Raw genomic sequence first — 27,766 nt, 5'->3', positions numbered from 1 at the left:
TCATGGCCACAGGGAGAGGCTGAAGAGATAGTGTTAAATATGGTTTTAAACATTTGAGGGAGAAAAGAATCAGTGGTTACAATGGGAGATTTAAATGCGAAAGGATGGGAGGAGGGTCGAGTGAAGCAGAAACACTGGAATAGGCTGTTTGGGCCCAGTGGCCTGTTTCTGTGCTGGGCACCTCTCTAATTTTACAGAACCAATTGTAACAAAGGGGCTTAACCTTAAAAAGTGAGCCATGTTATTCAGGGTGATGTCAGGAAGCGGTTCTTCTAACAAAGTGGAAATCTGGAACTCTCCCCATCAAAAATCAATTGAGGACATGGTACAGGGTCAGCAAGAAAGGAACTGGTCAGCGAGTGGGAGGGGCCGCAGGCGGAGGGTCAGCCAGTGGGAGTGGCCACAGGCGGAGGGTCAGCGAGCAGGAGAGGCCATGGGCGGAGGGTCAGCGAGTGGGAGAGGCCGTGGGCGGAGGGTCAGCGAGTGGGAGGGGCCGCGGGCGGAGGGTCAGCGAGTGGGATGGGCCACGGGCGGAGGGTCAGCGAGTGGGAGGGGCCACGGGCGGAGGGTCAGCGAGTGGGAGGGGCCGCGGGCGGAGGGTCAGCGAGTGGGTGGGGCCGCGGGCGGAGGGTCAGCGAGTGGGAGGGGCCACGGGCGGAGGGTCAGCGAGTGGGAGGGGCCGCGGGCGGAGGTTCAGCAAGTGGGAGGGGCCGTGGGCGGAGGGTCAGCGAGTGGGAGGGGCCGCGGGCGGAGGGTCAGCGAGTGGGAGAGGCCAAGGGCGGAGGGTCAGCGAGTGGGAGGGGCCGCGGGCGGAGGGTCAGCCAGTGGGAGGGGCCGCGGGCGGAGGGTCAGCGAGTGGGAGTGGCCGCGGGCGGAGGGTCAGCGAGTGGGAGGGGCCACGGGCGGAGGGTCAGCGAGTGGGAGGGGCCGCGGGCGGAGTGTCAGCGAGTGGGAGAGGCCGCGGGCGGAGGGTCAGCGAGTGGGAGGGGCCGCGGGCAGTGGGTCAGCGAGTGGGAGTGGCCGCAGGCGGAGGGTCAGCGAGTGGGAGAGGCCGCGGGCGGAGGGTCAGCGAGTGGGAGAGGCCACGGGCGGAGGGTCAGCCAGTGGGAGGGGCCGCGGGCGGAGGGTCAGCGAGTGGGAGGGGCGGCGGGCGGAGGGTCAGCCAGTGGGAGAGGCCGCGGGCGGAGGTTCAGCCAGTGGGAGAGGCCGCGGGCGGAGGGTCAGCGAGTGGGAGAGGCCGCGGGTGGAGGGTCAGCGAGTGGGAGAGGCCGCGGGCGGAGGGTCAGCGAGTGGGAGGGGCCGCGGGCGGAGGGTCAGCGAGCGGGAGGGGCCGCGGGCGGAGGTTCAGCGAGCGGGAGGGGCCGCGGGCGGAGGTTCAGCCAGTGGGAGAGGCCGCGGGCGGAGGGTCAGCCAGTGGGAGAGGCCGCGGGCGGAGGGTCAGCGAGTGGGAGGGGCCGCGGGCGGAGGTTCAGCCAGTGGGAGAGGCCGCGGGCGGAGGGTCAGCCAGTGGGAGAGGCCGCGGGCAGAGGGTCAGCCAGTGGGAGAGGCCGCGGGCGGAGGGTCAGCCAGTGGGAGGGGCCGCGGGCGGAGGGTCAGCGAGTGGGAGGGGCCGCGGGCGGAGGGTCAGCCAGTGGGAGAGGCCGCGGGCGGAGGGTCAGCCAGTGGGAGGGGCCGTGGGCGGAGGTTCAACGAGTGGGAGGGGCCGCGGGCGGAGGTTCAGCCAGTGGGAGAGGCCGCGGGCGGAGGGTCAGCGAGTGGGAGGGGCCGCGGGCGGAGGTTCAGCCAGTGGGAGAGGCCGTGGGCGGAGGGTCAGCCAGTGGGAGAGGCCGTGGGCAGAGGGTCAGCCAGTGGGAGAGGCCGCGGGCGGAGGGTCAGCCAGTGGGAGGGGCCGCGGGCGGAGGGTCAGCCAGTGGGAGAGGCCGCGGGCGGAGGGTCAGCCAGTGGGAGGGGCCGTGGGCGGAGGTTCAGCGAGTGGGAGGGGCCGCGGGCGGAGGTTCAGCCAGTGGGAGGGGCCGCGGGCGGAGGGTCAGCCAGTGGGAGAGGCCGCGGGCGGAGGGTCAGCCAGTGGGAGGGGCCGTGGGCGGAGGTTCAGCGAGTGGGAGGGGCCGCGGGCGGAGGGTCAGCGAGTGGGAGAGGCCGCGGGCGGAGGGTCAGCGAGTGGGAGGGGCCGCGGGCGGAGGGTCAGCGAGTGGGAGGGGCCGCGGGCGGAGGTTCAGCCAGTGGGAGAGGCCGCGGGCGGAGGGTCAGCCAATGGGAGAGGCCGCGGGCGGAGGGTCAGCCAGTGGGAGCTAATTCGATAGAGTCAGCATATTTCTTTTATAATTTAAAATTTATTTTCTTTCAGAAGTTATCTCTTTTACAAATATAAAATTATAGCAACGTAAAGTATTTCAACTTACAGAGTAAAATGTTTTTAACTTTTTTTTGATGAGAAAGATCCGACAGAACATAACTACAGCTTTTAATGGGAAAATCTGATTCATTTAAAGTTGCACTTGTCAGGAACTGAGCTTGTAAGAAGGACTAACTGTGAACTGGGTCTTGGCCAATAAAGCCTGGCATCCTTGATTTTGACTGAATCACATTTTCAATCTGCTTCCTTACAGACTGGGAAACATTTCAAACTTATAATTGAAACCTTTAAGATCCTGAGGAGTCACATAGTTATACAGCACAGAAACAGGCCCTTTGGCCCATCGTGTCTGTGCCGGCCATCAAACCCCTATCCATTCTAATCCAGCACTCGGCCTGTAGCCCTGTGAGCTGAGGTGTTTCAAGTGCTCATCTACATACTTCTTAAATGTTGTGAGAGTTCCTGCCTCTACCACCCCCTCAGGCAGTGAGTTCCAGATTCCAACCACCATCTGGGTGAAAAAATTCCTCCTCAAATCCACTCTAAACCTCCTGCCTCTTACCCTAAATCTATGCCTCTTGGTTATTGGCTCCTCTATTAAGGGAAAAGTTTCTTCCTATCTGTGGCCCTCATAATTTTGTTTACCTCTATCAGGTCCCCACTCAGCCTTCTCTGCTCTAAGGAAAACAACCCCAGCCTATCCAGTGTCTCTGAAACGCTCCAGCCCAGGCAACATCCTGGTGAATCTCCTCTGCACCCCCTCCAGTGCAATCACATCCTTCCTATAATGTGGTGACCAGAACTGCACACAGTACTCCAGCTGTGGTCTAACTAATGTTTTATACAGCTCCAACATAACCTCCTGCTCTTGTATTCAATGCATCGACTAATAAAGGTAAGTATCCGATCTGCCTTCTTAACCACCTTATCTACCTGTGCTGCTGCCTTCAGGGATCTATGGACATGTACACCAAGGTCCCTCTGATCCTCTGATACCATTCATCGTGTACTCCCTGCCTTGTTAGTCCTCCCAAAATGCATCACCTCACATTTCTCAGGATTAAATTCCATTTGCCACTGCTCTGCCCATCTTACCAGTTCGTCTATATCATCCTACGGCTTTCCTCCTCACTATTTATAACACCATCATGTCATCTGTGAACTTACTGATCATACCTCCTATATTCACATCGAAATTGTAAATCCATACTACAAGCAGCAAGGGTCCCAGCACCGATCCGTGTGGTACACCACTTGTCACAGGCTTCCAATCACAAAAACAACCTTCTACCATCACCCTTTGCCTCCTGCCACTCAGCCAATTTTGGATCCAATTTGCCAAATTTTCCTGGATCCCATGGGCTCTTACCACCTTGACCAGTTTCCTGTGCGGTACCTTGTCAAAAGCCTTACTGAAGTCCATGTAAACCACATCAACTACACTACCCTCATCTACACAACTAGTCACCTCCTTGAAAATTTCAACCAAATTTGTTAAGACATGATCTTCCCTTGACAAAACCATGATTAATCTCTGTCTCTCCGAGTGGAGATTAATTCTATCCTTTAGAATTTTTTCCAATAGTTTCCCTAACACGGATGTTAGACTCACGGGACTATAGTTTCCTGGTTTATCCCTACCACTCTTCTTGAATAACAGTTCAACATTCACTATCCTCCAGTCCTCTGGCACTTCTCCTTTGAGGTCGTACTTTTTAACTTACTTCCTAAATCCCCATATTCTCCCATTTAGGGACCTCATCCCTTTTTTTATCTATGTCGTTTGTACCAATGTGTACCACGCCCACTGGCTGTTCACCCTTCCCCTTCAGAACGTCCTGTAGCTGCTCTGAGACACCCTTGACCCTAGCACCAGGGAGGCAACATACCATCCTGGAGTCTATCTATTCCCCTTACAATTGAATCCCGGATAACTATTGCATTCCCACATTTTTTACTCCTTCCCTGTGCAGCAGAGCCAACCGTGGTACAACGAATTTGGCTGTTGCTGCTTTCTCCTGAGAGGCCATTCCCCCCAGCAGTACCCAAAGCACTATATCTGTTTTGCAGGGGAATAGTCACAGGAGATTCCTGCACTGCCTGCCTAGTCCTCTTGCTCTGCCTGGTGGTCACCCATTCCCTTCCTGCCTGTGGACTGTTAGCCTGCGGTGTGACTACCTCTCTATACGTGCTATCCACGATACTCTCCACCTCACGGATGCTCCACAGTGTCCCCAGCCGCCGCTCCAGCTCCGAAACCTGAGCTTCCAGGAGCTGCAGCTGGAGACACTTCCTACACATGTGCTAGCCTCGGGCACTGGATGTGTTCCCAGCTTCCCACATAGAGCAGGAGGAACACAACACAGCTTTGAGCTCTCCTGCCATGACTTACCCCTTTAAATTAAATTAAACCCTTTGGAAGTTACTTAATATCAAATAATATTAATTACTATAGGGGCCTTCTTTCCTGCTCCTCATTGTTACAGAATATAGCCCTTACAAACAATGAAGCATAACATAAGACCTTAAAAACCACAAGTGATAAAAGTAGTAAATATTTACCCAACCGTACTCACGGTACTCAAAGGATCACCTTGTTCCCTCCTCCCCGAACTCCCTCAGTCACCAAACTCCAACTAAAGCACTCTACTGCAGCCCAAAGCAGCAGTCCAGTGCAGACAAAGTCAGCACTGTAAGATGGCCTGTTTTTATACTCTCTGAACCCAGACTAGTCAAGCAACAGGCTGACATAGTCATCCTCACGGAATCATCTTACAATGTCCCAGACACCATCATCATTATCCCTGGGTATGTTCTGTCCCACTGACAGGACAGACCCAGCAGAGGTGACAGCACAGTGGTATACAGTCAGGAGGGAATTGCCCTGGGAATCCTCAACATCGACTCCAGACCCCATGAAGTCTCATGGCATCAGGTCAAACATGGGCAAGGAAACCTCCTGCTGATTACCACATACCGCCCTCCCTCAGCTGATGAATCAGTGTCCCTCCATGTTGAACATCATTTGGAGGAGGCACTGAGGGTGGCAAGAGCGCAGAATGTACTCTGGGTGGGGGCTTCAATGTCCATCACCGAGAATGGCTCAGTAGCACCACTACTGACTGAGCTGGACGAGTCCTAAAGGACATAGCTGCTAGACTGGGTCTGCGGCAGGTGGTGAGGGAACCAACAAGAGGGAAAAACATACTTGACCTCATCCTCACCAACCTGCCTGTCACAGGTGCATCTGTCCATGACAGTATCGGTAGGAGTGACCACTGCACAGTAATTGTGGAGATGAAGTCCTGTCTTCACATTGAGGATACCCTCCATCGTGTTGTGTGGCACTACCACCGTGCTAAATAGGATAGATTTTGAACAGATCTAGCAACTCAAGACTGGGCATCCATGAGGCACTATGGGCCATCAGCAGCAGCAGAATTGTACTCGAACACAATCTGTAACCTCATGGCCCAGCATATCCCCCACTTTACCATTACCATCAAGCCAGGGGATCAACCCTGGTTCAATGAAGATTGCAGGAGGACATGCCAGGAGCAGCACCAGGCATATCTAAAAATGAAGTGTCAACGTGGTGCCAAACAACATAAGCAGCAAATATTAGACAGAGCTAAGCGATCCCACAACCACCGGACCAGATCTAAGCTCTGCAGTCCTGTCACAGAATGGTGGTGGATAATTAAACAACTCACTGGAGGAGGAGGCTCCATAAATAGCCCCATCCTCAATGATGGAGGATCCCAGTACATCAGTGCAAAAGATAAGGCTGAAGCATTTGCAACAATATTCAGCCAGAAGTTCCAAGTGGATGATCCATCTCAGACTCCTCTGGAGGTCCCCAGCATCACAGATGCCAGTCTTCAGCCAATTTGATTCACTCCGCATGATATCAAGAAACGGCTGAAGACACTGGATACTGCAAAGGCTATGGGCCCTGACAATATTCTGGCAATAGTACTGAAGACTTGTGCTCCAGAACTCACTGCACCCCTAGCCAAGCTGTTCTAGTACAGCTACAACACTGGCATCTACCCGGCTATGTGGAAACTTGTCCAGGTATGTCCTGTACACAAAAAGCAGGACAAATCCAACCCGGTTAATTACTGCCCCATCAGTCTACTCTCCATCATCAGTAAAGTAATGGAAGGGGTCATCAACAGTGCTATCAAGCGGCACTTGCTTAGCAATAACCTCCTCACTGATGCCCAGTTTGGGTTCCGCCAAGGCCACTCAGCTCCTGACCTCATTACAGCCTTGGTTCAAACATGGACAAAAGAGCTGAACTCCCAAGGGAAGGTGAGAGTGACTGCCCTTGACATCAAGGCAGCATTTGATCGAGTGTGGCATCAAGGAGCCCTTGCAAAAGGATCCAGTTGTTGTGGTCCACGTCGGGACAAATAACGTAGGTAAGACTAGGAAAGAGGACCTGTTTGGGGATTATCAGGAACTAGGAACTAAATTAAAGAACAGGTCCTCAAGGGTTATAATCTCCGGATTACTACCCGAGCCACATGCAAATTGGCATAGGGACGCGAGAATAAGGGAAGTAAACACGTGGCTAAAGGAGTGGTGTGGGAAAGAGAGGTTCCATTTCGTGGGGCACTGGCATCAGTATTGGAACAGGAGGGATCTGTACCATTGGGACCGTCTCCATCTGAACCGATCTGGGACCAATGTTCTAGCGGAAAGGGTAAATAGGGTGGTCAACAGGACTTTAAACTAGAAAGTGGGGTGGGGGGGCCGGAGGGAAGGGTAAAACTCCAAGAAGTATGACTAATGGGAAACAAAGCAGCAGGTTAGCGTGTGGGGGGGTGGATTCAACTTCATGGAAAATTGTGAAAAAACTGAAAAGAAAGGAGAGCCCAGGAGAGGCTATTAAAGTCTCTAGAACACAAAATAGGACAGAGTGTTTGGAAAGGGCTAGGAATCTAACTTCAAGCACATCAGATAAAAGGATGACAATGAGAAAGGGGATGGGAAATACAGGACTGAAGGTGTTGTATCTGAATGCAGTATACGAAATAAGGTAAATGAGCTTGTGGCGCAGATTGAAATTGGCAGGTATGATGTGGTGGGCATCACAGAGACATGGCTACAAGGGGATCAGGCCTGGGAGCTAAATATCCAAGGATATACATCCTATCGAAAAGATAAGCAGGTTGGCAGAGGGGGTGGGGTTGCTTTGTTAGTAAGAAATTAACTTAAATTGATAGCAAGAAACGACGTAGGGTCAGATGATGTAGAATCCGTGTGGGTAGAGTAGAGGAACCGCAAAGGTAAAAAAACCATAATGGGAGTTATGTACAGGCCTCCGAACAGTAGTCAGGATGTGGAGCACAAGATACACCAGGAGATAGAAAAGGTGTGTAAGAAAGGCAAGATTACAGTGATCATGGGGGATATCAATATGCAGGGAGACTGGGAAAATCAGGTTGGTAGTGGATCCCAAGAAAAGGAATTCGTGGAATGTCTACGAGATGGCTTTTTGGAGCAGCTTGTGGTGGAGCCACTAGGGAACAGGCAATTCTAGATTTAGTGATGTGTAATGAGGCAGATTTGATAAGAGAGCTTAAGGTGAAGGAACCCTTAGGAGGAAGTGACCATAATATGATAGAATTTACCCTGCAATTTGAGAGGAAAAAGCTGGAATCAGATGTAACGTTATTACAGTTGAATAAAGGCAACTACAGAGGCACGAGGGAGGAGCTGGCCAGAATTGATTGGGAGATGAGCCTAGCAGGAAAGACAGTGGAACAGCAATGGCAGGAGTTTCTGGGAGTAATTTGGGAGACACAGCAAAAATTCATCCCTAGGAAGAAGAAGCATACTAAAGGGAGGACGAGGCAACCATGGATGATAAGGGAAGTGAGGGACAGCATAAAAGCTAAAGAGAAAGCATAAAATGCGGCGAAGAGCAGTGGGGAACCAGGGGATTGGGAAGCCTACAAAGACCAACAGAGGACAACTAAAAAAGTAATAAGGAGGGAGAAGATTAAATATGAGGGTAAACTAGCCAGTAATATAAAAGAAGATTGCAAGAGTTTTTTTAGATATATAAGGGGTAAGGGAGAGGCAAAAGTGGACATTGGGCCGCTGGAAAATGACGCTGGAGAAGTAGTAGTGGGGAACAAAGAAATGGCAGAGGAACTGAATAGGTACTTTGCGTCAGTCTTCACAGTGGAAGACATGAGTAACATCCCCAAAGTTCAAGAGAGTCGGGGGCAGAGGTGAGTATGGTGGCCATTACCAAGGAGAAGGTGCTAGGAAAACTGAGAGGTCTGAAGGTGGATAAATCACCTGGACCAGATAGATTACACCCCAGAGTTCTGAAGGAGATAGCTGAAGAGATAGTGGAGGTGTTAGTGGTGATCTTTCAGGAATCACTGGAGGCAGGGAGCATCCCAGAGGACTGGAAAATCACTAATGTAACCCCCCTGTTTAAGAAGGGAGTGAGGCAAAAGACGGGAAATTACATGCTGATTGGCCTGACCTCGGTCGTTGGTAAGATTTTAGAGTCCATTATTAAGGATGAGATTTCAGAATACTTGGAAGTGCATGGTAAAATCGGGCAAAGTCAGCATGGTTTTATCAAGGGGAGGTCATGCCTGACAAATCTGTTAGAATTCTTTGAGGATGTAACGAGTAGCTTAGACAAAGGAGAGCCAATGGATGTTATCTACTTGGACTTCCAGAAGGCCTTTGACAAGTGCCGCACAAGAGGCTGCTCAGTAAGATAAGAGCCCATGGTGTTAGAGGCAAGGTACCAGCATGGATAGAAGATTGGCTGTCTGGTAAGAGGCAGAGAGTGGGGACAAGGGAGTCCTTCTCAGGATGGCGGCCGGTGACTAACGGAGTTCCGCAGGTGTCAGTGTTGGGACCAAAACTTTTCACTTTATACATTAATGATCTAGATGAAGGAACTGAGGGCATCCTGGCTAAGTTTGCAGATGATACAAAGAGAGGTGGAGGGACAGGTAGTATTGAGGAGGCAGGGAGACTGCAGAAGGATTTGGACAGGTTAGGAGAATGGGCAAAGAAGTGGCAGATGGAATACAACGTGGGGAAGTGTGAGGTCATGCACTTTGGTAGGAAGAATAGAGGCATAGACTATTTTCTAAATGGGGAGAGAATTCAGAAATCTGGAGTGCAAAGGGACTTGGGAGTCCTAGTCCAGATTTCTCTTAAGGTTAACTTGTAGGTTGAGTTGGTAGTTAGGAAGGCAAATGCAATGTTGGCATTTATTTCGAGAGGACTAGAATATAAAAGCAGGGATGTGCTGCTGAGGCTTTATAAGGTTCTAGTCAGACCACATTTAGAATATTGTGAACAATTTTGGGCCCCGTATCTCAGGAAGGATCTGCTGGTCCTGGAGAGGGTCCAGAGGAGGTTCACGAGAATGATCCCAGGAATGAAAGGCTTAACATATGAGGAACTTTTGAGGACTCTGGGTCTATACTCGATGGAGTTTAGAAAGATGAGGGGGAATCTGATTGAAACTTACAGAATACTGAAAGGCCTGGATAGAGTGGACGTGGGGAAGATGTTTCCATTAGTAGGAGAGACTAGGACCCGAGGGCACAGCCTCAGAGTAAAGGGAAGACCTTTTAGAACAGAGATGAGGAGAAACTTCTTTAGCCAGAGATTGGTGAATCTATGGAATTCATTGCCACAGAAGGCTGTGGAGGCCAGGTCATTGAGTGCATTTAAGACCGAGATAGATAGGTTCTTGATTGGTAAGGGGTTCAAAGGTTACGGGGAGAAGGCAGGAGAATGGGGTTGAGAAACTTATCAGCCATGATTGAATGATGGAGCAGACTTGATGGGCCAAATGGCCTAACTTCTGCTCCTATGTCTTATGGTCTTATGATCTTATGGTCAAAACTGGAGTAAATGGAAATCAGGGGGAAAACTCTCCACTGGTTGGAGTCATACCTAGAACAAAGGAAGATGGTTGTGGTTGTTGGAGGTCAGTCATCTCAGCTCTAGGACATCACTGTAGGAGTTCCTCAGGGTAGTGTCCTCGGCCCAACCATCTTCAGCTGCTTCATCAATGACCTTCCTTCCATCATGATGTCAGAAGTGGGGATGTTCACTGATGATTGCACAATGTTCAGCACCATTCACAACTCCTCAGATACTGAAGCAGTCCAAATGCAGCAAGACCGGGACAATATCCAGGCTTGGGCTGATAAGTGGCAAGAAACATTCACACCACACAAGTGCCAGGCAATGACCATCTCCAACAAGACAGAATCTAACCATGGCCCCTTGACATTCAATGGCATTACCATCACTGAATCCCCCACTATCAACATCCTGGGGGTTACCAATGACCAGAAACTGAACTGAACCAGCCATATAAATACTGTGGCTACAAGAACAGGTCAGAGGCTAGGAATCATGCAGCGAGTAACTCACATCCTGACTCCCCAAAGCCTGTCCACCAGCTACAAGGCACAATTCAGGAGTGTGATGGAATACTCTCCACTTGCCTGGATGAGTGCAGCTCCCACAACACTCAAGAAGCTTGACACCATCCAGGACAAAGCAGCCTACTTGATTGGCAACACATCCACAAACATTCACTCCCTCCACCACTGATGCACAGTAGCAGCAGTGTGTGTACCATCTACAAGATGCACTGCAGGAAATCACCAAGGCTCCTTAGACAGCACCTTCCAAACCCACGACCACTACCATCTAGAAGGACAAGGGCAGCAAATAAATGAGAACATCAGCACCTGGAAGTTCCCCTCCAAGTCACTCACCATCCTGACTTGGAAATATATCGGCCGTTCCTTCACTGTCGCTGGGTCAAAATCCTGGAACTCCCTCCCTAACAGCACTGTGGGTGTAGCTACACCACATGGACTGCAGCAGCTCAAGAAGGCAGCTCACCACCACCTTCTCAAGGGCAACTAGGGATGGGCAATGAATGCTGGCCCAGCCAGCGAAGCCCACATCCCATGAATGACTGAAAAAAAAGGTGACTTAACTGATATCTTTAAGATTCTGAGGGGTCTTGACAGGGGGGGTGTGGAGAGGACGTTTCCTCTTGTGGGAGAATCTAGAACTAGGGGGTCACTGTTTATAAATAAGGGGTCACTCATTTAGGACAGAGGTGAGGAGAAATTTTTTCTCTCAGAGGATGGTGAGCCTTTGGAACTCTCTTCCTCAAGAGGAGGTGTAAGCAGAGTCTTTGGATATTTTTAAGGTAGAGGTGGAGAGATTCTTGACTAACAAGGTGTTGAAACATTATCAGGGATAGGTAGGGATGTGGGGTTGAGGTTACATTCAGGTCAGCCATGATCTTATTTGATGGGGGAGCAGACTCGAGGGGCCGACTGGCCTACTCCTGCTCCTAATTTGTATGCTCGTATTTCACCTGGGTCTGAAGATTATCTTGTCCAGTGCTTCCCATATTTCCTTTTTTACATTCATTCACGGGATGTGGGCTTCACTGGCTGGGCCAGCATTCATTGTCCATCCCTAATTGCCCTTGAGAAGGTGGGAGCTTCAGCCTTATCTTTTGCACTGATGTGCTGGGCTCCTCCATCACTGAGGATGGGGATATTTGTGGAGCCTCCTCCTTCAGTGAGTTGTTTAATTGTCCACCACCATTCACAACTGGATGTGGCAGGACTGCAGAGCTTAGATCTGATCCATTGGTTGTGGGATTGCTTAGCCCTGTCTATCACCTGCAGCTTATGCTGTTTGGCACGCAAGTAGTCCTGTGTTATTGCTTCACCAGGTTGACACCTCATTTTTAGGTGTGCCTGGTGCTGCTCCTGGCATGTCCTCCTGCACTCTTCATTGAACCAGGGTTGATCCCCTGGCTTGATGGTAATGGTAGAGTAGGGAGATATGCTGGGCCATGAGGTTACAGATTGTGTTCGAGTACAATTCTGCTGCTGCTGATGGCCCACAGTGCCTCATGGATAGCCAGTCTTGAGTTGCTAGATCTGTTTGAGATCTATCCCATTTAGCACGGTGGTAATGCCACACAACACGATGGAGGGTACCTCAATGTGAAGGTGGGACTTTGTCTCCACAATGACTGTGCAGTGATCACTCCTACCGATACTGTCATGAACAGATGCATCTGTGACAGGCAGGTTGGTGAGGATGAGGTCAAGTATGTTTTTCCCTCTTGTTGGTTCCCTCACCACCTGCTGCAGACCCAGTCTAGCAGCTATGTCCTTTAGGACTCGTCCAGCTCAGTCAGTAGTGGTGCTACCGAGTCACTCTTGGTGATGGACATTGAAGTCCCCACCTAGGGTACATTCTGTGCACTTGTCCCCCTCAGTGCTTCCTCCAAGTGGTGTTCAACATGGAGGAGCACTGATTCATCAGCTGAGGGAGGGTGGTATGTGATAATCAGCAGGAGGTTTCCTTGCCCATGTTTGACCTGATGCCATGAGACTTCTTGGGGTCCGGAGTCGATATTGAGGACTCCCAGGGCAACTCCCTCCCGACTGTATACCACTGTGCCGCCACCTCTGCTGGGTCTGACCTGCTGGTGGGACAGGACATACCCAGGGATGGTGATGGTGGAGTCTGGGACATTATCTGTAAGGTATGATTCCATGAGGATGACTATGTCAGGCTGTTGCTTGACTAGTCTGTGAGACGGTCTCCCAATTTTGGCACTAGCCCCCAGATGTTAGTAAGGGGGACTTTGCAGGGTGACAGGGCTGAGTTTGCCGCTGTTGTTTCCGGTGCCTGGGTCGATGCCGGGTGGTCCGTCCGGTTTCATTCCTTTTTAATTCAATTAATAAATCTAGAATGAGATGCTAATCACATTAATAACAATCATTAAACTGCCATATTATTGTAAAAATCCATCTGGTTTACAAATGCCCCTATAAGACGTAGGTGCAGGAGTAGGCCATTCGGCCCATCGAGCTTGCTCCACCATTCAATGAGATCATGGATGATCTGATAATGTCCTTCCCTGGTCTGCCCTCCATGTGACTCCAGACTCACAGCAATGTGGTTGAATCTTAACTGTCCTCTGAAATGACCTAGCAAGCCACTCAGTTCAAGGGCAATTAGGGATGGGCAACAAATGCTGGCTCTGCCAGTGATGCGCACATCCCATGACAGAAAAAAATAATTTAAACTCCAGTTGTTCTATTGAGACTCATTCACAAAATAGATACAAATTCTTACATTTGCTTACACATTAACACACTCTCAAAACATACACACCTCCACACTTAAATTCTCTCACCAACTCAAACACTTTCTTAATCTTACCAATGATCTCATATTCCAAGCGCCCATTTTCACCAGAGTCTTTATCTGTGGCCTTAGCTGTGAAGAGTGACACACGCTCCTGGTTTTCTGGCACTTGCAGCTCATATACATCCTTCTCAAACATTGGCCTGTTGTCATTTTCATCTTCAATCCTGATGGAAACGGTCACCGTTGCAAAATTGGGAGGAGTCCCACTATCTTTAACATAAACTACAACAAATAACCTGTTAGTAAATAATGCAACCATGTAGAGACTCCAAGATAAAAGAGGTGGAGTGATTGTGATAGAGAGAAGGAGAGTGGGTGAGGGAGAGAAATGGGGAGAGAAAGAGGCAGAGAGAGAATGTGAGCATGAAAGGGACAATGATAGCGGAATAATATTTCGGCACAGACTAGAAGGGCCAAATGGCCTGTTTTCTGTGCTGTAGTGTTCTTTGGTTCTATGGTTCTAAGGATAGTCACAGTGTTGAGAAGGGGAGGGAGAGAAAGAGAGAGACAGATAATGAGACAGACAGAAAGAGAGAGAGGAAAAATCGAGGCAGTGCCGCAGAGTTCACTAGATTGGTTCCTGGGGTGTGAGGGTGATGATGAGAAGGGAGTAAATTGGGTCTATATTCCCTGGAGTTAAGAATGGGGGGAGATCTTAGTGAAACATAGAAGGTCCTGAAAGGACTTGACAGGGTAGATTCTGAGAGGCTGTTTCCCCTGGCTGGGGAATGGAGATTACAGGGGCATTGTTTCAGAATGAGGGGTTAATCATTTAGGATTGAGATGTGGAGAAATTTCTTCACTGAATCTTTGGAATTCTCTATCCCAGAGGGTTGTGGATGTTCCACAGTTGAATATTTTTAAGGCTGAGATAAACAAATCTTTTGGTCTCTCAGGGAATAAAGGAATATGGGGAACAGGCGGGAAAGTGGAGTTAAGGTAGATCACTCATGACCTTATTGAATGGTGGAACTGGCTCGAGGGGCCGAATGGTCTACTCCTGCTCTATTTCTCATGATCTTATTTAGAAGGATGGAGAGGAATAAACGATAAGGAGAATATGATGATCGAGACAGAAATGCTGAGAGTGAAGAAAGAGAAGAGAGACATATTCTATAGAGGAGTGAGGCAGACAGAGAGTGAGTGAAACAGAGGATAAGTGAGAGATTGATGGAGAGAGAGAGAGAGAGAGAGACTGTGAAGACATCATAGAGACAGAAAGAGAGAATTATTATCGAGCTCTCTTGCAGCATTAAATGGTCACTTACCTGTGACCTGATAGTGATCCTGTTCTTCTCTGTCCATTACTCGACTGGTTCTTATAACACCCGTCACTGGGTCAATGGAGAAACTGTTGTCCACCACCCCACCATACCTCAGGAGGCCATTAGTGCCTAGAGTGATGAACAATGCAACTCATTACAAAACTGGCAGAGAAAAAACAAACAGTAAAAGAAACAGATACAATGGAGGCGTTTAATACAAACAAACATGGAACAAGAGAAATAGAACAAGAACTCGACCCATCAAGGGCTTTCCTCCCACACCCCATGTACACTCTCCCCTATCACTGACTCTACCCACCCATTCACTCCCCTCCCACATCCTCATGTACACTCTCCCCTATCACTGATTCTAACCCCCCCATTTAATCCCCTCCCACATCCCCATGTACACTCTCCCCTATCACTGACTCTACCCACCCATTTAATCCCCTCCCACATCCCCATGTACACTCTCCCCTATCACTGACTCTACCCACCCATTTAATCCCCTTCCACAGCCCCATGTACATTCTCACCTATCACTGTCTCTACCCACCCATCCACTACCCTCCCACACCCCATATACACTCTCCCATATCACTGACTCTACCCACCCTTTAAATCCCCTCCTACATCCCCATGTACACTCTCCCCTGTCACTGACTCTACCCACTCATTTAATCCCCTTCCACACTCCATGTACACTCTCCCCTATTGCTGCAACTCCTAGGCTGCAGCTGTCAGCAGTAACCCAGGTTTTTCTCCCAGGAGAGTTTGTATCCAGTTTTGTGCTGTTAGTGTTTTATGTCCAGCAGCTGTGCATGGAGTGACTGTTAGCAGGTCCGGCATTCATCTTGACACCCCATACACTGCCCCTCCCAACATAGCCCAGGCTTTGTTTATCTGTTGAATGACTAGTTACCTTGGTCCCTGTCAGTGGCGTGGATCTGGATAACCTGAGTGCCAGTTGATTGATTCTCCATGACACTAGCTTCATATGCTGTCTCTTCAAACATTGGCACCTCATCATTGACATCAATCAGCTGAATGTGGAGGAGCTGTGTGGCAGAGCGTCTGAAAGTGCCATGATCACAAGCCTCAATTGTCAGGTTAATCCAACTCTGTTCTTCACAATCTAGATGTTTCACAATGGACAAGGCCCCTGCAATCAAACAGCCAGGATCTGGATCATTAAGCAGTGATTCGCAGCACCCATTCTTCCTAACAACTGCAAGACTCTGTGATGGTCAGGAACCAGGATGTGTGTGATCCACATAGGGGACAATGGGGAGGAGGGGGTCAGTTGGGGTAATCAGGGTGTTGTCAGGGTAATTTTTTTTTGTTCATGGAATGTGGGTGTCGCTGGCTAGGCCAGCATTTATTGCCCATCTTGACTTGATAACAGAGAACATCTAACAGTCAACCACATTACTGTTGATCTGGAGTCATGTGTAGGCCAGACTAGGTAAGGACAGCAGATTTCCTTCCCTAAAGGACATCACTGAACCAGGTGGGTTTTTACAACAATCGGCAACGGTTTCATGGTCATCATCAGAGTTTTAATTCCAGGTTTTTACTGAAATCAAATTCCACCATCTGCCGTGGCAGGATTGGAACCCAGGTCCCCAGTGCATTCGCAGAATCACAGAATCACAGTGCAGAAGAGGCCCTTCGGCCCATCGAGACTGCACTGACACGTGAGAAACACCTGACCTACCTACCTAATCCCATTTCCCAGCACTTGGCCCATAGCCTTGAATGTTATGATGTGCCAAGTGCTCATTCAGGTACTTTTTAAAGGATGTGAGGCAACCCGCCTCCACCACCCTCCCAGGCAGCACATTCCAGACCGTCACCACCCTCTGGGCAAAAAAGTTTTTCCTCACATCCCCCCTAAACCTCCTGCCCCTCACCTTGAACTTGTGTCCCCTTTTGACTGACCCTTCAACTAAGGGGAACAGCTGCTCCCTATCCACCCTGTCCATGCCCCTCATAATCTTGTACACCTCGATCAGGTCGCCCCTCAGTCTTCTCTGCTCCACCGAAAACAACCCAAGTCTATCCAACCTCTCTTCATAACTTAAATGTTTCATCCCAGGCAACATCCTGGTGAATCTCCTCTGCACCCCCTCCAGTGCAATCACATCCTTCCTATAATGTGGCCACCAGAACTGCACACAGTACTCCAGCTGTGGCCTCACCAAGGTTCTATACAACTCCAACATGACCTCCCTACTTTTGTAATCTATGCCTCGACTGATAAAGGCAAGGGTCCCAAATGCTTTTTCCACCACCCCACTAACATGCCCCTCTGCCTTCAGTGATGTATGGACACACACACCAAGGTCACTTTGTTCCTCAGAACTTCCTAGTGTCATGCCGTTTATTGAATACTTCCTTGTCAAATTACTCCTTCCAAAGTGTATCACCTCACACTTCTCAGGGTTAAATTCCATCTGCCACTTATCTGCCCATTTGACCATCCCGTTTATATCTTCCTGTAGCTCAAGACACTCAACCTCACTGTTAACCACCCGGCCAATCTTTGTGTCATCTGCAAACTTACTAATCCTGTCCCCCCACATAGTCATCTATGTCGTTTATATAAATGACAAATAATAGGGGACCCAGCACAGATCCCTGTGGTATGCATTACCCTGGGTCTCTGAATTACTAGTTCAGCATCAATACCAACTACGCCATCGCCTCCTGGATACTTATGTGGTAATGGGGCTAATTAGGTGTACATTTATGGTAATCGGTTAACTGTGGTAATTGAGGGTTATCTGGCATAAACAGGGTTATCTGGGGTAATCAGGGGTTAACTGGAATAATCAGCGGGATTATCTGGGGTTAACTGGGGTAATTGGGGGTTTTCTGGGAATATTGGGGGTTAATAGAGAGATATCAGGGGTTATTGAGCATCCCTGTCTCCCTCAAACACCATCACTTAACTGCTTACCTGTGTTTGGATTGAGCCGGAACTTGCTGCCTCCAAAGCTGGATTTTAGACGGTAACTAAGTCGGCCATTCTCTCCCAAGTCATCATCCTGGGCAACAACGTAAGAGATAATTGTGCCAATTGGCTGATTCTCCATCACATTGAGCACAGACGGGGAAAGGAAATGGGGACTGTTATCATTCTCATCAGTCACAAAGACGCGAACAGTTACTGCTGAGGATTTGCGCTGGGAGCTGTTAACCGCCTGGTCCATAGCTTGCACCACAAGAAGGAAGAATGGAGTGAGCTCACGGTCAATAGGTGCTCCTGCTGTCAGTATCCCTGTGACTGGATCAATGTGGAGGAAGGTTCCAGGGGGAGTCTGTTGGAGAAGTGAGTACCGGACCTCACTGTTGGGGCCACTTCCATCTTTATCAGCTGCCTGAAAGGTATAAACAGAGGCAGCGAGCTCCACATTCTCACTGACAACAACAGTGATGGGGTCCCCAGCAAACTGTGGTGCGTACTCATTGCGATCTTCAATATCAATTTCTACAATGGTAATGGTTCTGTGAGGAAAGCCTGTGCTCAGATCGTCAATAGCAATCTCCAGTTGGTAACGTGAGCCCGATTCGTAATCCAGCTCCTGAGCGAGGTAGATTTCACCTGTCAACCTCTCCACCACAAATCGCCCATCCAAATCTGTTCCCCCTACCACCGTGTAGGTTACCTGTCCATCCACACGTGTCAGTCGATCCTGGGGAGCTACTGAACCAATCACAGAGCCTGGGGCCATTCCCTCAATAGATTTGAATGTGATGGTGCTACTGCCAGTTTGGGGCAAGCTGCTGGGGGAGCTCATCACCTGATGGGTTAAACAAAAGCAAGTTAACAGAGGACAGGAATGCAGAAAGCTGGATAAACACAGAAGGGACAGAGGGCTACAATGGTAGGCTGATGAGGGATTGAGAAGAGGCTGTTTCTTTGCTCTCCACTTGATTTAAGTCTAAATAAAAGTGGGTTGAAATCTCTGGTTGAGGTCAATTGGAACTGAAAACAAGCAAGGAAGACAGAAAGTTCTGGAAAAAATTCCTCTCTCCTAGGCCTTTGAGCAGCAACAACATGTATTTATATTACATTTTAACCCTAAGGTACATCTCAGGAGCAATGGTCAAGTAAAATTTGAGACTGAGCCATATAAGGCAATATTGGGTCAGGTGACCTAAACTTTGGTCTAAGTTCTGTCGAAGGGTCATGAGGACTCGAAACGTCAACTCTTTTCTTCTCCGCCGATGCTGCCAGACCTGCTGAGTTTTTCCAGGTAATTCTGTTTTTGTTTTGGTCAAAGTGGTTGGTTATAAGCAGCGTCGTAAAGGAAGAAAGTGAAGTAGAGAGGCGGAGAGGTTTAGGGAGGGAATTCCAGACCTTGGGGCGCAGGTAGCGATTAAAATTGGGGATGCTCATGAGGCCAGAATCGGAGGAGCACAGCAGTTTTACAAGTTTAAAAATAAAAACAAAAAACTGCGGATGCTGGAAATCCAAAATAAAAACAGAATTACCTGGAAAAACTCAGCAGGTCTGGCAGCATCGGCGGAGAAGAAAAGAGTTGACGTTTTGAGTCCTCATGACCCTTCAGCAGAACTGATTTCTGTTGAAGGGTCATGAGGACTCGAAACGTCAACTAGTCTGTGAGACGCTCTCCCAATTTTGGCACTAGCCCCCAGATGTTAGTAAGGGGGACTTTGCAGGGTTGACAGGGCTGAGTTTGCTGTTGTTGTTTCCGGTGCCTAGGTCGATGCTGGGTGGTCCGTCCGGTTTCATTCCTTTTTTGTGACTTTGTAGCGATTTATTACAACTGAGTGTCTGGCTCGGCCATTTCAGAGTCAAACTCATTGCTACCTCCTAACATCTGGGGTCTAGTGCCAAAATTGGGAGAGCTGTCTCACAGACTAGTCAGGCAACAGTCTGACATAGTCATCCTCATGGAATCATATCTTACAGACAATGTCCCAGACTCCACCATCACCATCCCTGGGTATGTCCTGTCCCACCGGCAGGTCAGACCCAGCAGAGGTGACAGCACAGTGGTATACAGTCAGGAGGGAGCTGCCCTGGGAGTCCTCAACATCAACTCCGGACCCCATGATGTCTCATGGCATCAGGTCAAACATGGGCAAGCAAACTTCCTGCTGATTACCACATACCACCCTCCCTCAGCTGATGAATCAGTGCTCCTCCATGTTGAACACCACTTAGAGGAAGCACTGAGGGTGGCAAGGGCACAAAATGTACTCTCGAGTGGGGGGCTTCAATGTTCATCACCAAGAGTGGCTCAGTAGCATCACTACTGACCGAGCTGGCCGAGTCCTGAATGACATAGATGCTAGACTGGGTCTGCAGCAGGTGGTGAGGGAACCAACAAGAATTCCACTCCCAAACCACTCACCATCCTGACTTTAAAATATATCGTCGTTCCTTCACTGTTAAAATCCTGGAACTCTCTCCCTAACAGCACCGTGGGTGTACTTACACCTCATGGACTGCAGCGGTTCAAGAAGGCAGCTCACCACCATCTCCTCAAGGGGCAATTAGGGATGGGCAATAAATGCTGGCACAGCCAGCGAAGCTCACACCCCATGGCTGAAAAACCATGGAGTAACTAGTAAACAAGGATAAGAATGGTGGTGTTGCCAGACTGCGATCCAGTGTAGGTCAGCAATCACCTAGGTATGGGTCAATCGGCCCTGATGTGAGGTTGTGTGCGGTGAGTAGGGGTTTGGCTGAGTTCAAGTTTATGCGGGTTGGAAGATGGGAAGCTGAGCAGGAGTGAGATGCGATAGTTGTTTGTAATGAACAAAGGCATGGACAGAGGTCTTGCAGCATGGACAGGCAATATATTACAGAGATGTTCTTGATGAAAGAATAGACGTGGGATCAGAAACTCATGTACAATCAGCTTCAACTTCAGACAGGGCCAGGGAGTGGGACGAGAGCACAGCAAGAATGTAGCACATTTTCATAATTTCAGATTCTGTACAGTCCAACATTACAAATTTGGGGGGGCAACATTCAATGTTTAACACAGTATCCACATCAAACACTCCCAGGACAGGTACAGCACAGGATTAGATACAGGGTAAAGCTCCCTCTACACTGTCCCCATCAAACACTCCCAGGACAGGTACAGCACGGGGTTAGATACAGAGTAAAGCTCCCTCTACACTGTCCCCATCAAACACTCCCAGGACAGGTACAGCACGGGGTAAGATACAGAATAAAGCTCCCTCTACACTGTCCCCATCAAACACTCGCAGGACAGGTACAGCACGGGGTTAGATACAGAGTAAAGCTCCCTCTACACTGTCCACATAAAAGACTCCCAGGACAGGTACAGCACCGAGTTAGATACAGAGTAAAGCCCCCTCTACACCGTCCCCATCAAATACTCCCAGGACAGGTACAGCACAGGTTAGATACAGAGTAAAGCCCCCTCTACACCGTCCCCATCAAATACTCCCAGGACAGGTACAGCACGGGGTTAGATACAGAGTAAAGCTCACTCTACATCGTCCAATCAAACACTCCCAGGACAGGTACAGCACGGGGTTATATAGAGAGTAAAGCTCCCTCTACACTGTCCCCATCAAACACTCCCAGGACAGGTACAGCACGGGGTTAGATACAGAGTAAAGCACCCTCTACACTGTCCCCATCAAACACTCCCAAGACAGGTACAGCACGGGGTTAGATACAGAGTAAATCTCCCTCTACACTGTCCCCATCAAACACTCCCAAGACAGGTACAGCACGGGGTTAGATACAGAGTAAACCTCCCTCTACACTGTCCCCATCAAACACTCCCAGGACAGATACAGCACGGGGTTAGATACAGAGTAAAGCTCCCTCTACATTGTCCTCATCAAACACTCCCAGGACAGGTACAGCACGGGGTTAGATACAGAGTAAAGCTCCCTCTACACCGTCCCCATCAAATACTCCCAGGACAGGTACAGCACGGGGTTAGATACAGAGTAAAGCTCACTCTACATCGTCCAATCAAACACTCCCAGGACAGGTACAGCACGGGGTTATATAGAGAGTAAAGCTCCCTCTACACTGTCCCCATCAAACACTCCCAGGACAGGTACAGCACGGGGTTAGATACAGAGTAAAGCACCCTCTACACTGTCCCCATCAAACACTCCCAAGACAGGTACAGCACGGGGTTAGATACAGAGTAAATCTCCCTCTACACTGTCCCCATCAAACACTCCCAAGACAGGTACAGCACGGGGTTAGATACAGAGTAAACCTCCCTCTACACTGTCCCCATCAAACACTCCCAGGACAGATACAGCACGGGGTTAGATACAGAGTAAAGCTCCCTCTACATTGTCCTCATCAAACACTCCCAGGACAGGTACAGCACGGGGTTAGATACACAGTAAAGCTCCCTCTACATCGTCCCCATCAAACACTCCCAGGACAGGTACAGCACGGGGTTAGATACAGAGTAAAGCTCCCTCTACACTGTCCTCATCAAACACTCCCAGGACAGGTACAGCACGGGGTTAGATACAGAGTAAATCTCCCTCTCCACTGTCCCCATCAAACACTCCCAAGACAGGTACAGCACGGGGTTAGATACAGAGTAAACCTCCCTCTACACTGTCCCCATCAAACACTCCCAGGACAGGTACAGCACGGGGTTAGATACAGAGTAAAGTTCCCTCTACACCGTCCCCATCAAACACTCCCAGGACAGGTACAGCACGGGGTTAGATACAGAGTAAAGTTCCCTCTACACCGTCCCCATCAAACACTCCCAGGACAGGTACAGCACGGGGTTAGATACAGAGTAAAGCTCCCTCTACACTGTCCCCATCAAACACTCCCAGGACAGATACAGCACGGGGTTAGATACAGAGTAAAGTTCCCTCTACACTGTCCCCATCAAACACTCCCAGGACAGGTACAGCACGGGGTAGATACAGAGTAAAGCTCCCTCTACACTGTCCCCATCAAACACTCCCAGGACAGGTACAGCACGGGGTTAGATACAGAGTAAAGCTCCCTCTACACCGTCCCCATCAAACACTCCCAGGACAGGTACAGCACGGGGTTAGATACAGAGTAAAGCTCCCTCTACACCATCCCCATCAAACACTCCCAGGACAGGTACAGCACGGAGTTAGATACAGAGTAAAGCTCCCTCTACATCGTCCCCATCAAACACTCCCAGGACAGGTACGGAATCCCTACTGTCCTCCATCTTATTATTGACCTTCTCTTTTGTTCTTTCTGTCCTCTTCCCCCTTCAACTGGCTTGAAAACTCATAATTCTATCTTTTTTCAGTTCTGTTGAAGGTCCATCTCAACCTGAACCTTTCACTCTGTTTTCTCTCCACAGATGTTGCCAGAACTGCTGAATATTTCCAGCAGTTTCTCTTTTTACTTGTTCAGGATTCAGTGGATGATTTTGGCCAATTAAGCAGTGTCACTCTGTGACCTAACCCTTTTGGTGATGACAGTCGAATTTGCCTGAAGCCAATTGGTAAATGAAGTCTTTTATCCCATCATGCTGCAGGGTTGGTCCCAGTGTTGATGGCTGAGTGTCTATAAATGCATTAGTCACTGAACACTGCCTGGATGGTACAGAAGCTCAGAATTCACATCCGTTCCATTTGGAGAATGATTATTCACCTGAACACGAACAGTGAGGGATGTTGTCTGTGGAGGGAGGCCATGATCACTGGCCAACACTGTCAACTCATACTCATGTCTCTCCAGCCTGTGTAGCATTGTGGCTGTCCTGAGTTCACCAGAGGTGGGATGGAGAGAGAATTGCTGTGCCCAGGATTCTAGAGATAGAAAGAGAGAGAGAGATGGAAATCATGGATCAAAATAATATGAGAGTTTGTGTGATCGCCTAGACTGGGTGATTGTTAATCGCAGCTTGCTTTACATAAATGACAGTGTGAGAACATCACAATTCTTTTCTGGCAACATAGAAACAACAGAGGCCATTCAGCCCCTCGAGCCTGTTCTGCCATTCAATTATATCATGGCTGATTTGTATCTTAACTCTACCTACATTCAATGGCTCTATAACAATTAATATCCTTAACCAATAAATTTACACCCAGCTCAGTTTTAACCTTTCCTATTGACCCCCACCCTCAGCAGTTTTTTGTGGGAAGGAATTCCCGGATTTCCACTCCCCTTTGTGTGAAAGAATGCTCCCTAACATCACCCCTGAATGACCTGGCTCGAATTTTAAGATTCTGTCCCCTTGTTTGGATTGCCCTAACAGGGGAAATAGTTTTTCTCTATCCCTTTAATCATCTTACCCATATTTGCAAGATCACCCCTAATCTTCTATATTTAAGGGCAATTAGGGATGGGCAACAAATACAGACCAACCTTCCCGTGAGAGAATGTAAGAAAGGCTGATAACCCAGAATCTACAACCTGTCTTTATTAATTAACTTTTTATTCCCAGTATCATTTCCGGTGAGTTTGTGACACATTTCCTCCAACATCTGTGGACACTTCCTGAGGCAACTGATGGGATTTAATCAGAACATTACACAACCGTCATGTATTCCAGCCCTCGAGGTAATATACCAATAGCCTTTTTAATTATTTTCCGTAGCTGTCATGAGCTTTTAATAATTTCTGCACTTGTACCCCTAAATTTCCCTGCTCCTTCAGTTTCCAGCTTCCCACCGTTTGGATAACACTGATTAATCTTCCTTGCGCCCATAGTGAAAGACTCACATTTTCCTGTGTTCAACTCTATCTGCTCCATTTTACCTGCTGAGTTAATTTCCATGATTTCCCCATTTCCCAGTCTTACCCGAGAGAGAGTAAACCACAGTCCCATTCTCCCCCTCATCTGGATCCTTTGCATGGAAACTTGCCACAAGAGTTCCTGATAGGATTCCTTCAAAAACCTGCAAAGAGACAAAAATGAGATCGATAGTGTTGGTGATCAAGATTTACCAGGTGAACGAACTTGGTGGAAAAGAAGTTAGAGGAAGACTCTCACACTCACACCCACTGTCACACTCGCACCCTCTGCCACACTCGCTGCCACACTCACACCCACTGTCACGCTCGCACCCGCTGTCACACTCGCTGCCACATTCACACCCACTGTCACACTCGCACCCGCTGTCACACTCACTGTCACACTCGCACCCGCTGTCACACTCACTGTCACACTCGCACCCGCTGTCACACTTGCACCCGCAGTCACACTCACACTCGCTGTCACACTCACACTCGCTGTCACACTCGCACCCGCTGTCACACTCGCACCCGCTGTCACACTCGCACTCGCTGTCACACTCGCACCCACTGTCACACTCACACCCACAGTCACACTCGCACCCACAGTCACACTTGCACCCACTGTCACACTCGCACCCGCTGTCACACTCGCACCCGCTGTCACACTCACACCCACAGTCACACTCACACCCACAGTCACACTCGCACCCACAGTCACACTCACACTCGCTGTCACACTCGCACCCGCAGACACACTCACACTCGCTGTCACACTCACACCCACTGTCACACTCGCTCCCGCTGTCACACTCAATGCCACACTCACACCCGCTGTCACACTCGCACCTGCAGCCACGCTCTTACCCGCTGTCAAACTCACACCCGCTGCCACACTCACTGTCACACTCACACTCGCTGTCACACTCGCACCTGCAGCCACGCTCGCACCCGCTGTCAAACTCACACCCGCTGCCACACTCACTGTCACACTCACACTCGCTGTCACACTTGCACCCGCAGTCACACTCTCACCCGCTGCCACACACTCACCCGCTGCCACACTCTCACCTGCTGTCACACTCACACTCGCTGTCACACTCACACTCGCTGTCACACTCGCACCCACTGTCACACTCGCACCCACAGTCACACTCGCACCCACAGTCACACTCGCACCCGCTGTCACACTCGCACCCGCTGTCACACTCACACCCACAGTCACACTCACACCCACAGTCACACTCACACCCACAGTCACACTCGCACCCACAGTCACACTCACATTCGCTGTCACACTCGCACCCGCAGACACACTCACACTCGCTGTCACACTCACACCGAGTGTCACACTCGCTCCCGCTGTCACACTCAATGCCACACTCACACCCGCTGTCACACTCGCACCTGCTGCCATGCTCGCACCTGCTGTCAAACTCACACCCGCTGTCACACTCACACTCGCTGTCACACTCACACCCACTGTCACACTCGCACCCGCTGTCACAATCTCACCCGCTGTCACATTCACACTCGCTGTCACACTCACACCCACAGTCACACTCGCACCCACAGTCACACTCGCACTCGCTGTCACACTTGCACCCGCAGTCACACTCACACTCGCTGTCACACTCACACCCACTGTCACACTCGCACCCGCTGTCACACTCGATGCCACACTCACACCCACTGTCACACTCACACCCGCTGTCACACTCGCACCCACTGTCACACTCACACTCACTGTCACACTCACTGTCACACTCACACTCGCTGTCACACTTGCACCCACAGTCACACTCTCACCCGCTGCCACACTCTCACCCGCTGCCACACTCTCACCTGCTGTCACACTCACACTCGCTGTCACACTCGCACTCGCTGTCACACTCGCACCCGCTGTCACACTCGCACCTGCTGTCACAATCTCACCCGCTGTCACATTCACACTCGCTGTCACACTCGCACCCACAGTCACACTCGCACTCGCTGTCACACTTGCACCCGCAGTCACACTCACACTCGCTGTCACACTCGCACCCGCTGTCACACTCGATGCCACACTCACACCCACTGTCACACTCACACTCACTGTCACACTCACACCGACTGTCACACTTGCACCCACTGTCACACTCGATGCCACACTCACACTCGCTGTCACACTCGCACCCGCAGTCACACACACTCGATGCCACACTTGCACCTACTGTCACACTCGCACCTGCTGCCACGCTTGCACCCGCTGTCAAACTCACACCCGCTGCCACACTCGCTGTCACACTCACACTCACTGTCACACTCGCACCCGCTGCCACACTCGCACCCGCTGTCACACACACTCGCTGTCACACACACTTGCTGTCACACTCGCACCCGTTGTCACACTCACACCCACTGCCACTTTCGCACCCGCTGTCACACTCACACCCGCTGTCACACTCGCACCCGCAGTCACACTCTCACCCGCTGTCACACTCACACCCGCTGTCACACTCACACCCACTGCCACATTCGCACCCGCAGTCACACTCACACCCACTGTCACACTCACACCCACTGTCACACTCGCACCCGCAGTCACACTCACACCCACTGCCACACTCGCACTCACTGTCACACTCGCACCCGCTGTCACACTCGCACTCGCTGTCACACTCACACCCGCTGCCACACTCGCACTCACTGTCACACTCTCACCCGCTGTCACACTCGCACCCGCTGCCACACTCACACTCACTGTCACACTCTCACCCGCTGTCACACTCGCACTCGCTGTCACACTCACACCCGCTGCCACACTCACACTCACTGTCACACTCTCACCCGCTGTCACACTCGCACCCGCTGTCACACTCGCACCCGCTGTCACAATCGCACCCGCTGTCACACTCGCACCCGCTGTCACACTCACACTCGCTGTCACACTCACACTCGCTGTCACAATCGCACTCACTGTCACACTCACACTCGCTGTCGCAATCACACTCGCTGTCGCAATAACACTCGCTGTCACAATCACACTCACTGTCACAATTGCACCTGCTGTCACACTCGCACCCACTGTCACACTTGCATCCACTGTCACACTCACACTCGCTGTCACACTCACACTTGCTGTCACAATCGCACTCACTGTCACAC

The 27,766-nt window shown here is 50.2% G+C and overlaps 1 protein-coding gene across 1 annotated transcript in view; it reads right to left on the bottom strand.

The window, feature by feature from the left end:
- Positions 1-27,766, bottom strand: part of LOC121284312 (protocadherin-16-like) — a 178,983-nt gene that overhangs the window by 106,909 nt on the left and 44,308 nt on the right. The window contains exons 7-12 of the mRNA XM_041199699.1: positions 24,687-24,783; positions 23,531-23,688; positions 17,849-18,692; positions 15,809-16,048; positions 14,890-15,015; positions 13,634-13,843 (exon numbers count right to left, since the gene is read on the bottom strand). Of these exons, the coding sequence (XP_041055633.1) occupies positions 13,634-13,843; positions 14,890-15,015; positions 15,809-16,048; positions 17,849-18,692; positions 23,531-23,688; positions 24,687-24,783 (1,675 nt within the window). The remainder of the gene's footprint in view (positions 1-13,633; positions 13,844-14,889; positions 15,016-15,808; positions 16,049-17,848; positions 18,693-23,530; positions 23,689-24,686; positions 24,784-27,766) is intronic.

Source organism: Carcharodon carcharias, chromosome 11 (assembly GCF_017639515.1).
Source record: "Carcharodon carcharias isolate sCarCar2 chromosome 11, sCarCar2.pri, whole genome shotgun sequence".
Taxonomy (NCBI): Eukaryota; Metazoa; Chordata; class Chondrichthyes; order Lamniformes; family Lamnidae; genus Carcharodon; species Carcharodon carcharias.
This window is presented reverse-complemented; position numbering and strand designations above follow the sequence as displayed.